Source organism: Rosa rugosa, chromosome 3 (genome assembly GCF_958449725.1).
Source record: "Rosa rugosa chromosome 3, drRosRugo1.1, whole genome shotgun sequence".
Classification (NCBI taxonomy): domain Eukaryota; kingdom Viridiplantae; phylum Streptophyta; class Magnoliopsida; order Rosales; family Rosaceae; genus Rosa; species Rosa rugosa.
Genome location: NC_084822.1, coordinates 15202847 through 15217590, shown reverse-complemented (window position 1 = coordinate 15217590; position 14744 = coordinate 15202847). Strand labels below are relative to the sequence as shown.

The window sequence follows — 14744 nt, the reverse complement described above, 5'->3', positions numbered from 1 at the left end:
AGATCTTATTTACTTCAAACTAAGGTTTTTATTTACACTGATCATGCAGCTTTGAAGTACTTATTCTCAAAGAAGGAGGCAAAACCAAGCACTACGCCAATAATACAATCAGACGACAGTTTTTCGCTGTCGTCTGATGACCCTCTTTGCTGTTGACTGAGTGGGTGTCGTCTGATGAAGGTATCAGACAACAGCAAGATTATGTTGTCCGAAGAAAATTTAGACAAGAGCAAGAGCTAATAAACCTGTTGTCTAAACACCAGAAAAGACAATAGACAACTTAAAAATAGTTGTTGTCCAAAGTGAATTAAGTCAGCAGAACCTAAATAAAAGGAACTTCTGAAGTCATTGAGACAACATAATTTATAGTGTAGCATTGTCTGTTAACGTTTCACACTCTATTTTTCTCATAGTAAACTCTTGTGTGTTGTTTAATCAAACAACAGCTTTCTAAGTTTTGCAATTATTGAAGTTTATTTCCAACCATGGTTTTCCTAGTATGATGTACTGGTTAATGAAGTGAGACAATAGTTTTTTTGTACTCTTTGTTGTTTTTCTTTTTTCATACAACAGAATATGTAGGTTTGTCATTGTGTTTTACAATGTTGGGCAATGGAACCAGTTTAAAAGATATTGTTGTTATGTTGTACAGACAACAGTTTTTTCATTTGATTTTTTTGTGCTCAATTGTTAGACAATGGTTTTCTAGTCAAATTGCATTGTCTGAGATTGGACAATAAGACATACATTCTGGATATTGCATCTAACAAAAACCTACCAATCAATGCATCCACAAACACATCCAATATTGATACCAAAAGGTTTTCATTGATTCCAACAAGATCTACAATATTCCACAAGCAATAGGTTCATCCCAATATTAACACATACTAACCCGGCCTGCCTATTTACTTAAAAGCTAAAAAGTAAACTTGCCGATAAATGTGTCCAATGCACATTAACCATGCCTATATATATACCTAAAGGCCACAAGCATACAAAATACCAAAACAGATAAAGGTAAGAAGATCTCCACAACTCTTCGGTTTCTACTTGCAGCTGCAACATCTATTGGCTTCAAACCCTCCTGCGATGCAAATAACAAATCTATCAATTAGTAAAATAATAGAAACCATGACTGCTGCATTATAAGGTTTCACTTATAATAATCTATTGATCAAACATAAACAAATATCTAACTAGAAAGGAAACTGGTTATATGTTTAAGGTTTGTGAAGCATTTACCCAACAAATATCTAACCAAAGCAGTCCATAATAATATGTGGATATGTTCAATAATATATGTGTTTATGTGTAACTAAAAAAATATCCAAGCTATAGCTTCAGAAGCTATTGAATACAAGATTAGTAACTACACTAATTATAATAAACACTTTGGTAGGACTTCATACCAGTGCCTCCGTGACCTTGCAAAATGTTATAAAATCTTGTCCACCTCTCAGTACAAACCTTCAAGGCCCACTCATGATTTGATTACCATATCTGCCAAATACAACATAAAATGATAATATTTAAGAAGTTGAAACGTGATCGTAAAAGATACATTAATTAGAAGAGGAAAGTTTGTTTATCGCCGCCCCTACTAACTACCAGTGCACTATTTCTTGGATGTAACTAGTTTGCAATAAGAACCAGAAGCTAAATACAATGTCATTGGTGCATACAGAAATACATAATATAGATCCACAAGCAAGAATAAATTCCACAAGCAAGAATAAATTGATTTGTTAATAGGAGGAAAGCAAACTATATTGGAAATGTCATAATTAATAATACCATTCAGTTATCTATCTTTGCAAAACATCCCTTAATTCTTGTCCTAGTTTATGCTCGTGCTTGTTTTTTTTTTTTTTCTTTCAAGGAATACATGTCCATAAACAAGCTCTAAAGATATTGAAAAGATGATATACGTGGCATCTAAGCAGAGATAGAGGTGCATAAATAAGTTGATTAGTACCACCGCCACTTGATGTGAATATTATCATTCACAATTCATAATGATGTATCACACAGTCCACATAATCATATCATGATCCGAGCACATGCATAAAAGTTAAAAAAAAATTATGAAAAGGTGCATATAAACGAAAATAGATTCTGAATGGATAGTGTACATACCTCCAACAATATGGAGTGTTTGCTATCTCACCAAGCATAAGTAACACCCTCTTTGGGACACCCACAAGCCATGGTGAGGCCCAACCGCTACTTGCATCTTGTAGCCCTATGTTCAAGCTACGCTACGGTATCCGGAAGTCGCAAATCCGTCGCCTGGAAGCCACCTTTCCGGCCTTGCCAAGTTGCCTCCACAATATGGCATTTCTATACTAGAATAGGTATTTGCTTGTCCCACATCGAAAACCATGTAAAGGAGATGGCTTCCTTCACCTATAAAAGGAATGCCTCCTCCCACTTAAACACGATCCCATTACATCTTTTGTAATCCCTTTGGGCCGCAAGGCCCTAACACACTAATTAAACATTCAAGTGGACGTAGTTTCCCGCTAAGGCGGGAAATGAACCACTATACTTCTTGTGTCGTTCTCTCTCTCTCTCTCTCTAAAGCTAACTAGAGACCCCCTCGGTCACTAACGTTAACATTGGCACAGTCTGTGGGAAGCCAACACAAAGGCTTCGTCACCTACCACGAACTTTGACCCGAAAGTGTCGAGTCAACGCTCGTTCAACATCAAATTAGGGTCGGTCAATGTCCGGCGGGGTCGGTCAACGCTCGGCGGAGTCGGTCAACACCCGGCGGGGTCGGTCAACGCCCGTCAACATTTGGTCAACGCCGAACAAGGCTTGGTCAACGCTGGTCAAAGAAGGGTCAATGTTGGACCTACACAAAAAAAAAAAAAAAAAAAAATTTGGCGCTAACTACTCTGGACACCCAGAAAACTTCTCTGGGCATCCAAGCACCAAACTGCAATCATCATCAGCGGCTCCGCTCCGCCAGCCCAGCCTAGCGCAGGCATGCCAGCGCCCATTGCCAGCACGCCAGCGGCAGGTGCCCTCATCAGCGCCACCACAGCACAAGCTCCGCATCGCCAGCAACCTCTACAGCTAGTGTTCAAATTGCAGGGTCTGACTCCAAACATTGGCGTTAATATAGCAAGCAGGCCTAGCAGTTCGCTCGTCACCCAGCACCTGTCGCTCATCACCCAGCGATTCTTGACTCTCGCCTGTCGCCGACAAACTTCAAGCATCAGTTACAGCACCGACAGCCCAGCCCTAGCGGCTAATGATCCGCCACGCGTATCCAGCGGCTAACGCTCCGCCAAGCTTGTCCAGAGGTCCAAGTCTGGCCAAGACTCCACCGGCCAAGTGCTCCGCCGAGCACCACGCTCCGCTCCTCTGGATTGTTCACCGCTGGCATCTTCACCGGTAAAAGCCGGCATCTTCCGCCAAGCTCTGCCAGGTTGCAAGACCACTAGCAAAAATCCGCTCCGCCAACCAGCTGCCACCTCCTCTGGACATCCTCCGCCGGACAACCTCCGCTGGACGTCCACTGCTGGACATCCTCCGCTAGCTATCCACTTCCAGTGGACAACCTCAGCTAGCCATCCACCTCCGCTGGACATCCTCCGCCGGACAACCTCCGCTGGACGTCCACTGCTGGACATCCTCCGCTAGCTATCCACTTCCAGTGGACAACCTCAGCTAGCCATCCACCTCTGCTGGACATCCGCCGCTAGCTATCCACCTCCGCTGGACATCCTCCGTCGGACAACCTCCGCTGGACATCCACCGCCGGACAACCTCCGCTGGACATCCTCCGCCGGACAACCTCTGCTCGCCAACCTCCGCTGGACAACCTCCGCCGGACAACCTCCGCTGGCCATCCATCACTGGCCACCCTCCGCTGGACAGCCTCCGCTAGCCAACCAGAGCGATGAAGCGTCATGCTTGGAACAACTCCAACATGATTCGGGTACTTACATCAATTTCAACTCCAACTCGCTCCAAATCGGCATAAGATAAGTAACTATGTCTTATCTCTTACGCTCTTGCAATTAGAGCATTTGCCATGACTATACATGTCTCCATGACCCTTAAGTATATCTACAAAAATGCAAAAATGATATTAGCATCCGCATTACAAGTACATGCTATACACATATGCCATGCTTCTATTTTAATTGCAACTCAATTAAATAAACATGGGACACTCGAACAAAATATTATTACTTGCTCTATGTGTTTATCATTTTTCATTCAGACCAACCGCCAAGCGGTAAGGCAACGCCTCATAATGACAGCAAAGGGACTAGTTAACACAGCCCACGGCAGCCATTGATCCGGCAGTTAACCCCGACGCTTGGGTACCAAAGATTGGGCTCGCTACCCAACACCCTCTGCTCCATGCAGCTCCCCTCATCAAACAATTTTCCGACCATCCGGAGGTCTATATCCAGGAGTGGGGGACTCCTCGCAGGGCCTAGTAGGGGCCCACCCGAAAGGGCAAAAGCGTTCGCTCCGACCAATTCTAGATGGACGACGCACTCGCACTAATTATGCTTGATATACGGCACAAAGCTACGCTTTGGTATCAACCCGCAAGAACACCCTCCTTGACTGGGGACTTCGGGGACTTGTACATACAACCCAACATAATTAGCAACGGTCACGCTCATGTCTCAGGGCATCACCTCGAGCTACCCGTTAATGCCTCAGCGGCACCGCCGAGCTTTCCGTGCTCGTGCCTCAGCGGCACCGCCGAACTTTCGCGCTCGTGCCTCAGCGGCACCGCCGAGCTTTTCACGCTCGTGCCTCAGCGGCACCGCCGAACTTTCACGTTCGTGCCTCAGCGGCACCGCCGAGCTTTCACTCACTCCTTCGCGGCGCCAACAAGCTTCCGCTCATGCCTTCCCGGCAACCCCTAGCTTCCGCTCACGAGCATACCGCTCATGCCTTTGCGGCACCCTTGAGCTTCCGCTCACGAGCTTACCGCTCATGCCTTCACGACACCCCCGAGCTTCCGCTCATGCCTTCGCGGCACCCCCGAGCTTCCTCTCACGAGCTTTCCGCTCATGCCTTTGCGGCACCCTTGAGCTTCCACTCACGAGCTTACCGCTCATGCCTTCGCGGCACCCCCGAGCTTCCGCTCACGAGCTTTTTCTCATGCTTCCCCGGCAACCCTTGAGCTTCCGCTCATGCCTCCCCGGCAACCCACGAGCTTCCGCTCATGCCTCCCCGGTAACCCTTGAGCTTCCACTCATGCCTCCCGGGCAACCCACGAGCTTCCCGCTCATGCCTTCTCGGCACCCCGAGCTTTCGCTCATGCCTTCCCGGCAACCCCGAGCTTCCCGCTCATGCCTTCCCGGCAACCCCGAGTTTCCCGCTCACGAGCTTTCCGCTCATGCCTTCCTGGCAATCCTCGAGCTTTACGCTCATGTCTACTCGACACACCACACGTTAATGGAACATTGAATTTTTCTACCATTTGTCGCTTACCGACCGCGACAAATCAAATTCTTTTCGCGTTCCATTAATACTAGTGAAAACCAAACAGACACAACCGTACGCGCGGCCATCGTTCATGAGTTACAAATGCATACCTTCGCAGCACTCATACAACTTACATCTCACGAGCGTAACCCCGTCAAACTCGACCTCGCTCGTCTCCTTGCGCGCGTCACACATTTATCATATGCAATCCATATGCTCACACGACCATGTATCACGCACCTCATACATTCGTATATGCCAATGCATATCAATGCAACTCACATTTGTTGCCCAATGCAACGAGCATTCTACGTATGCCTGTTTTTTGTCTTTGTTGTGCAGGTTAACGAGTCTCTTCTTGCTTACGGAGTTCGGGGACTTGTAGGGGCTCCGTACCGCCCGGTTACTTATGCTTGGTGACATCATGTGTATAACTCCCCAACCAAGAAGCTCCTCTTACTTGGGGACTTCGGGGACTTGTACATACCTCCAACAATATGGAGTGTTTGCTATCTCACCAAGCATAAGTAACACCCTCTTTGGGACACCCACAAGCCATGGTGAGGCCCAACCGCTACTTGCATCTTGTAGCCCTATGTTCAAGCTACGCTACGGTATCCGGAAGTCGCAAATCCGTCGCCGGGAAGCCACCTTTCCGGCCTTGCCAAGTTGCCTCCACAATATGGCATTTCTATACTAGAATAGGTGTTTGCTTGTCCCACATCGAAAACCATGTAAAGGAGATGGCTTCCTTCACCTATAAAAGGAATGCCTCCTCCCACTTAAACACGATCCCATTACATCTTTTGTAATCCCTTTGGGCCGCAAGGCCCTAACACACTAGTTAAACATTCAAGTGGACGTAGTTTCCCGCTAAGGCTGGAAATGAATCACTATACTTCTTGTGTCGTTCTCTCTTTCTCTCTCTCTAAAGCTAACTAGAGACCCCCTCGGTCACTAACGTTAACAGATAGACATATAAAAATTGCAGATTTTCATGGTGGTGTTATACCTCCTTGTTTTCTTCTTCTCCTTGCACCTTGAAAGAGCAGACTTTGTTTAGAGTACACTCATGTGAAGGAACTTTTGAGAAATCAGAAAAGGCTCCAGAATTCATTTGCCTTCCAAAACCATCACTAGCATGACTTGCAGTGCCATCATTATTCGGATTTGAATCAGGAACACATAGAACAGTCCTAAGGTAGCTCCTCAATGATGTTTTTGGGAAGAAATCTTGATTTGCAGACTTGAGACAATCATTAGCCTCAAACTCTCATTATTTGGGATGTCATGGCTCTGTTACACTTTTAGCACTCTGGAAAAAAAAGAAAAAAAAAGTAAGAACCATACAAACATAGATTTATAGCAACCATTTTCTGTATTAGGTACATTCACATTCAAATTAGCAGAAAGAGAAGCACTGAAGCAGAAACACTAACAAAAAAATGGTAGGGACTAAGTACCAGAAAGGTCCTACTGACCCTTCAACAAAACACCCAATGTAATTAGCAAAGAGACAAGCTTTACCTTGTCCCCCTAGTCCAATTAAACGTAACGAACACCCAAAGAACAACCCCCAAAAAAGTTACAAGGTTCTGCATCCAGGTAGTTTGGACTTTACTACTACCTGAAGCTGACTCAGTAACTCTTCCTCGTGTCTCCCATACTTAGCATTCCTGTTCTGATTCAAACAACATCCCAAAACCAAGTCAAAGATCACAAAACCAATCCAAGAATCCTCGCTAACCAAACAATCTCACTGGAATCAAAATCTGATTTCCAAGCAGGGTTTAAATTTCATACCTGAGGCAGATGAGGAACCCCATAGCCTGAAACTTATGCTGATTCGAAACAATCAAATCATCAAGACTAACAACATAGGGAGTTTCCCAAACCAGAAAATCCGAAAACCATCAGACAAACCCAATGATGGTTACCTGACGGTTTTCTAAACTTTTTGCAAGTCTATTATCCGACAACGACGACATTCAGGTTTCCTCCGGCGAAGACACAACCAGGCGCTGCACTGAGGAACTTAAGCCGGCCAACTCCTTAATTGAACCCAAACCCGAATCAAATCTGTATATCGCAATTTGAGAAGACAAAGGTAGCTTTCGGTTTATTTTTTTTATTTTTTATTTTTATTATTTTTTTAGGAGGATAAAGTAAGGTAGCTTTGTAGAAAACGGGGGAAGTTTAAGTTTTGGTGGATGGAGGGAGTCGAAAAATTGACATTTAGTCAAATGTGGGGAGGCAACTAGGGCATCAGAAGTCACAATACTGAGACAATATAAATTAAAGAATCATTGTATGTAACAATGTCACACAACAGACAAGACAAGAAAAGATGTTGTATGAATAGAAAATATCAGACAACATCACAACATAGTTATTGTCTGATAATAAATTGCACAATAGCAATGTAAAAAGAGTTGTCTGAATAGATTTATTCAGACGACATCAAATTTCGACCATTGTTTGAATAACAATGGAACAACATCAACAATTATTATGTTGTCTGATACTAGCTATTTGGACAACAGCAATCTGAAAATTTGTTGTCCATGCAGACAACATCACACTTATTTTACAAAAACTATTGTATGATTGAATCATACACAATAGAATAATTTTTGCTGTCGTCTGAATTTTTAGACGACAGATAAAATGTGCGCAGTTATCTGATGCATGTTGTCTGATTCAAATATTGGCGTAGTGAAGGCTAATTCGATGGATTCTCCTTCTCCAAGAATTTGATGTAGAAATAAACACTACGCCAATAATGGCATCAGACGACAGTTTGGGACTGTCGTCTGATGAGATTCGCTGCTGTTGTTAAAGTTTGTGCTGTCTGATCGAATTATCAGACAACAGCAGGAAACTGTCGTCTGAGTAAATTTGACACAAGAGCAGCTGCTTACGTAACTGTTGTTTGAATACCAGAAAGAACAACATCCACATATATGCTTACTGTTGTCTCTATGAAGCTTCGACATCAAAGGACTAGTTTTTTCTGTTGACTGGATTCAAACTACACAACAGGCTGCTTAAAATGACGTTGGTTGTCCACTTTCGGTACTATAGGTTTATCTAAATAATTGTTGTTTGAGTTTTTATTGGACAATGGTACTATAGGTTTCTCTAAATAACTGTTGTTTGAGTTTTTATTGGACAATGGTTTTTGATGTAGTCTTGTTGTGCTAAGATGGCTCCAACAACAGTTTTTGCTATCATTTTAGTTGTGGTTAACTCTCTTGGACAATTATTTTTATTTAGTTGAGTGGTCTGAAAGTGACTCTTATGATTTAAATGAAATAACAACAATCTTTATTAAATAAAACTAAAGAGCACATGGGGCGATGCAATAGCACCGAAGAAAACAATAAGACATAACAAAATGCTGGAAGTTGAGTAGCTGATCAACTCAAAGTGCTTCTTGATTAAATCCTTGAGCCTGCGCTCTTGAAGGTACTTGAGCTAGTCTCCTTGAGGTCAGGTGAAGACAGTTTTTTGTACCCCTGCCAAGAGGCTCACTGGAGTCCCTGGTCACTGTGAATGATCCTCCAACTTGAGACTCCCATATCTTTGTACCCTTGCCAAGAGGCTTACTAGATTACCTGCAACACAAAATGAACATTCAATATGGTATTCACATGAAAATGAAAGTCTTCATGACACAGCAAAAACATTCTAACAAGAGAACTTAACAAAATTCATATGAATAAAAATGAAATGGTTGAACCAACTTATGAGATTTAGACTCATTTGATAAGCATATAGCCGAATTACTGATGTAGGGCAGATCCATCATGCAATCCAAGTTTCAGAGCACTCCTAATTAGATCATCTTATATTAAATGTGCAGATGTACAAAACAAGACTCCAACAAGAATAACCATACAAAAGATCATGACTAATGTTTTTATGTGAGACTAAATGTTATAATTTCATTGGTAAATTCAGAAAAATAGTACATTTAGGGACATGCACCAGTACTATTCTTCATTCTATTCTCAGAGTTGTAACTACTGACATGTTGCAGGAAGTTCAATGGAAAAGAGGACTCAGAAGAGCATAGGCGGATTCGACCTACTGTGATATTGTATGGCAAATTCGCATCATGAGGATCCAATGATGCCATTGATGGGGAAAGTACAGGGGTGTTTGTACTACATGTGTTGCTTGCACCAGGGTGTCTTGCTCGCACCAAATGTTGCATTGTGCTGTGATGAAATCAATGACATGCTGGTCCTCGGAGACCTGGAAAGAAAATAGTTACATAAATACATACAAGGTGTGAATTTGATAATTAGTACATATAATTTTATCACATTTTGTCTCATATCATTCTGACACATAAGAAACTAGGGAAGGCTTATAAGTGAAGAAGAATAATATTATACATCTTTGGAGACAAACAGCTCAATCATAAACCCTCCTGCAGTTGGAACCAAAACTCGGGTCCCATCTCTTTCTTGCATTGTATAAGTAGGAAACTTAATGATATTAAACACTACTATAGCTATATTAATGAACCTAAAATAGATTTGAGGTTAATGAGAAAATGATATACTCACTAGCATAGCACTTGAATCTCTGTTACTAGAGGAACAGTTCAACCAACAGGACTGGTTTGACATTAATGTTTTTGCATAAATCCTGTTTTTGTAATCACGAGCAATCTTGGTTAATGAGATTAAACCACTACTTAATTCTGTTAATTCTTAATGCATGTATGCCAATCATAAAATGATGGAATGAGGAAAAACAAAAGTGAATGGATATAATGCTGCATTAAATATGTACCCAGAGTCTAAGGGCATTGAGGAAGGAAGATGACCAAGGATATCAAAAGAATTAGTTCTTGAGAGCTGCATTGCATCCCTGCACTGAAAGACTTGATAAACTGGAAACAGAAGTTCTTGTCCACCATTATGGGTGTCCTCACCAATCCCATAACAACAGCAACCAATCCACTCAATGAATCTAAAACCAACCATCTAAAATTTCACAGAAAGAGAAGATGGAGAGATTAATAATTGTAGTAAAAGTTAATTATACAGTTCCCACTAATCTTTGGTCTTCACTCAACTTCCAGAGAACACAAAAATCCCAGCCTTTCAAACCCACAAGGGGTCTAAGCCTCTCAATTATCAGACTATACATAGTCATGTTCATTACACCTGCAATGAGCATAATCAACTGTAAAATGCCATGTTGTTAAAACAAATCGGAAGTGTAGAATTCTTGGTTCATCATAAACTGAATAGGCCATTTTTAATTTGGAGTGTAGAATTCTTGGTTCTCAATTCTTTGCCAATCCCTTTCCAACTTCAATATGATAATCCCTCTACGACACACAAAAGTCCCAATTTCAACATACATTAATCACATGGACTCAAAATGAATCCCTTTCCAACTTCAATATGATAATCCCTCTACGACACACAAAAGTCCCAATTTCAACATACATTATTCACATGGACTCAAAATTCAATACAAAAGTTTACACATGCAACTGAAATCAAAGTAAATGGAAGCAAATTTAAACCCAAACAAAGGAAACCCTAAAAATTTGAGCTTAGAGAAAGAGAGAGAGGGGATACCTCTGTTCGGAGGCGTCAGAGAAATTGACAGGACGACGGTGTGGTTGGAGCTGAGGAGTTCCTTGCTGGTGACATCTAGGGTTTGGTCGGAGTGGCAGCGAGCGCGGAGGTGAAACTCGACGGAGTAGTACTCGCACTGGCCGTCACAGTCGCAGGCGTCGCAGTCACGTGAGAAGCGCATGCTCATGGCGCGATCGCTGGTCAAGGGGATGAGGCCGAGGCGGTGGGCGACGAGCTCGTCTTTGAGGACGGAGGAGTTGATTTCAATCACGCGCCGGAGCCCGTTGGCCACGCTCCCGTCGGTGTCGCAAAGCTTGAACTTGAGGTAATCGTGCCTGATTTCACGGATTTTCACCCAAGGGAACCTCTGGTACGATTTCCCCTCCATCTTCTCTCTCTCACTCTGAGACTCTCTGACTGTGAGAGAGGGCTTTTGGTGAAAAGGTTGAAATAAAGAAAGAGGGTTTTGGCGTTTGGGTATCTTGCATAATACGCCAAGTGTTAAAACGACGCCGTGCAATTCATCGAAATAGAGGGAGTCGAAAATTGAATTTTGGCAAGTGTGGGAATTCAATTAGGGCAGCAACATTTAAAAAGGGGGGTGAAATTTGCACACCCCTTTTTACATTCTACACACACCCTTCACCTTTTTTTAATATTTCTTATCAATCACTATATTTCTCTTCCAAAACTACCCTTCTCTCTCTCTCTCTCCCCCTTCGATCCGAGTCTCAAACTCTCTCTCTCCAATTTGGGGCTTGAGAAACGGGAGAGATGCCTCACCACCCAAACTACCCTCTGATCCAAACTACCCTTTTCTCTCTCTCCGCCCGGCGCCAAGCCTCTAATCGACGACTTCTCCCTCACCCTCAACGTCGGCGACCGATGCCTCCTCGTTGGATCCAACGGTGTCGGCAAAACCATGATCCTCAGGATTCTCGGAGGCAAGCACATGGTCGACCCCAGCATGGTCCGGGTTCTAGGTTGCTCGGCTTTCCACGACACCGCTCTCACCGACTTCGGCGACCTGTCGTACCTAGGCGGAGAGTGGCGGTGTGACGTGGCGTTTGCTGGTTTCGACGTTCCGATACAGATGGATGTTTCGGCTGATAAATTGATCAACGGGGTAGCTGGGATTAACCCACAAAGGAGAGCTGAGCTGATCAAGGTGTTGGATATTGATCTTTCATGGAGGTTGCATAAGGTCTCAGATGGTCAGAGAAGAAGGGTCCAGATCTGTATGGATCTGCTCAGACCATATAAGGTAATTTATTCACTCACATATTCATCTCGGTTATGTAATTTTCGTTTTTGGACATTGATGAAATGTGTGTGAATGAATTTAGGTGCTTCTGCTTGATGAGATCACGGTGGACCTTATGTGCTAGCGAGGGCGGACCTGCTCCAGTTCTTGAGGAAGGAATGTGAGGAGCGAGGTGCTATGATCATTTACGCGACGCTATTTTCCAACATTGCCAAAGCACCCAAATCGTCTTTCCCACCCGACAACACCAAGTGGTGGTGCTGCTGACTCAACCCGACCGAGTTCGGGTTCGGGTTCGGACCCTGCAAGTAACCAAGTAACCGAGCTTTCCGCCGCAAAAGCCAGGAGACGACTCGATCATAGCCAAAGAATGTACTTGAATCGAAGTAGAGGTGGGAGTAGCTTGAGAAACGGGAGAGAGAAGAGTACCCATTTGGGAGCTTCGTTTTCTGTGATTGTGGGAATTGAAGGTGACGACAGAGACGATATGGGCTGTGGCGACAGCGACACGTGTCGCGCTTGAGGTGCTCGGCGTCGTAGGGAAGACACTTGAGCTTCACAGCTTTGGGGACGTTGGTGTTGGGGTTGCGAACCATGACGGGCTCCAAGTGAGCCGGTACCAAGCTTCCGTTTCTCAAGCCCCAAATTGGAGAGAGAGAGTCTGAGACTCGGATCGAGGGAGGGAGAGAGAGAGAGAGAGAGAGAGAGAGAGAGAGAGAGAGAGAGAGAGAGAGAGAGAGAGAGAGAGAGAGAGAGAGAGAGAGAGAAGGGTAGTTTTGGAAGAGAAATATAGTGAATGATAAGAAATATTAAAAAAAGGTGAAGGGTGTGTAGAATGTAAAACGGGGTGTGCAAATTTCACCCCCTTTAAAAACCTAGACAACAAAAACACTCAAAGTCATGGTCTGAAGGGGAGTTGCACAACAGACAGAAAAACTACAGTCTGAATATATAGTCAAACAACATCAAATGCTAACATTATAAGAATAATAATCGCACAACAGACACAAAAAAACTATTGTCTGAAGATACAGTCAAACAACATCAAATACTAACATTAACTGAATAATAATCACACAACAGACATAGAAAAACTATTGTCTGAATTAAATTACTCAGACAACATCAAAATGCCACCATTGTCTGAATAATAGTTGCACAATAGAGAAGTAATAACTATTGTGTGATTAAAAACAATCAGACAACATATTTTCTCAACTATTGTGTTAATCAACCTTGAACAACATAAATAATAAAACAATTATTGTCTGATTTATAATTGTACAACAGCAATGTAACAACTGTTGTCTGATTCGAAAATTCAGACGACATAATAATTTTTGCTGTTGTCCCAAAGTATCAGACGACAGTTAAAAATTATGCAGTTGTCTGAAGTGTGTTGTCTAATTCGGTTTTTGTTGTAGTGAAAGGACAAGAAGGGAAGTGATCGAGAACATAGTTGCAGATCATTTGTGCCGCATAGTACATGATGAGGACGCCGTTCCTATGGTTGAGACATTCCCAGACGAGCAACTCTTTGGACTAGAGGTAAGTGTTCCTTGGTATGCATATATTGTGAATTATTTAGTTACCAAGCACTTTATCGCATGCTAGCTAGGAAAGATAAACTTAAAAGAGATACAAATCGTTTTGTTTGGGATGATCCTTACTTATGAAAATTTTGTGGTGATGGTTTGATAAGACGTTGTGTGCCTCAATCTGAATTTAATCATATTTTATTGTTTTGTCATACTAAAAATTGTGGTGGTCACTTTGGTTCTAAGAAAACTGCTCTTAAGGTGTTGGAATCTGGTTTTTATTGGCCTAGTTTGTTTAAAGATGCATATGCTTTTTGTTTGACTTGTGATAGATGCCAAAGAACCGGAAATTTAGGACCTAAAAATCAAATGCCTTTAACTCCTATTCTTGTTGTTGAAATTTTTGATGTGTGGGGTATAGATTTTATGGGGCCTTTTCCTTGATCTCATGGTTTTCTTTATATATTACTTGCTGTGGATTATGTTTCGAAATGGGTGGAAGCAAAAGCCACCCCTACTAATGATTCTCGAGTTGGTGCAGATTTTATTCGATCTAACATATTTTCTAGGTTTGGAATGCCAAGAGCACTCATAAGTGATGGAGGATCCCACTTCTGCAATAGGACCATTGAAGCTTTGCTCAAGAAGTACAATATCACTCATAAGGTCTCTACGCCTTATCATCCGCAAACAAGTGGGCAAGCTGAGGTTTCCAATCGAGAAATCAAGAAAATATTGGAGAAGACTGTGAATCCCAACCGTAAGGATTGGAGCCAAAGATTGGAGGACGCACTTTGGGCATATAGAACAGCATATAAAACGCCAATAGGAATGAGTCCCTTTGGGTTGGTGTATGGAAAAGCCTGC

At 42.8% G+C, this 14744-nt stretch overlaps 1 protein-coding gene and 1 pseudogene across 2 annotated transcripts; one reads left to right on the top strand and one right to left on the bottom strand.

Annotated features, from left to right (window-relative positions):
* Window positions 1-8779: 8779 nt before the first annotated feature.
* On the bottom strand, window positions 8780-11341 carry LOC133740698 (transcription factor ABORTED MICROSPORES-like). Of its 2 annotated transcripts, XM_062168645.1 has the most exons (5): window positions 11076-11341; window positions 10276-10652; window positions 10047-10128; window positions 9563-9729; window positions 8780-9086 (listed from the first exon to the last, which is right to left on the bottom strand). In XM_062168645.1, the coding sequence occupies exons 2-5, from the start codon at window positions 10467-10469 to the stop codon at window positions 9083-9085; spliced, it is 447 nt and encodes a 148-aa protein (XP_062024629.1). In that variant the 5' UTR covers window positions 10470-10652; window positions 11076-11341; the 3' UTR covers window positions 8780-9082. The 2 variants fall into 2 exon arrangements, 1 of the variants encoding a protein (XP_062024629.1); XR_009861377.1 differs by lacking the exon at window positions 11076-11341 and having other exon boundaries at window positions 9559-9729; window positions 10276-11065.
* A 438-nt stretch (window positions 11342-11779) lies between these two features.
* LOC133738385 (ABC transporter I family member 20-like) lies at window positions 11780-12632 on the top strand (annotated as a pseudogene).
* Window positions 12633-14744: the final 2112 nt, after the last annotated feature.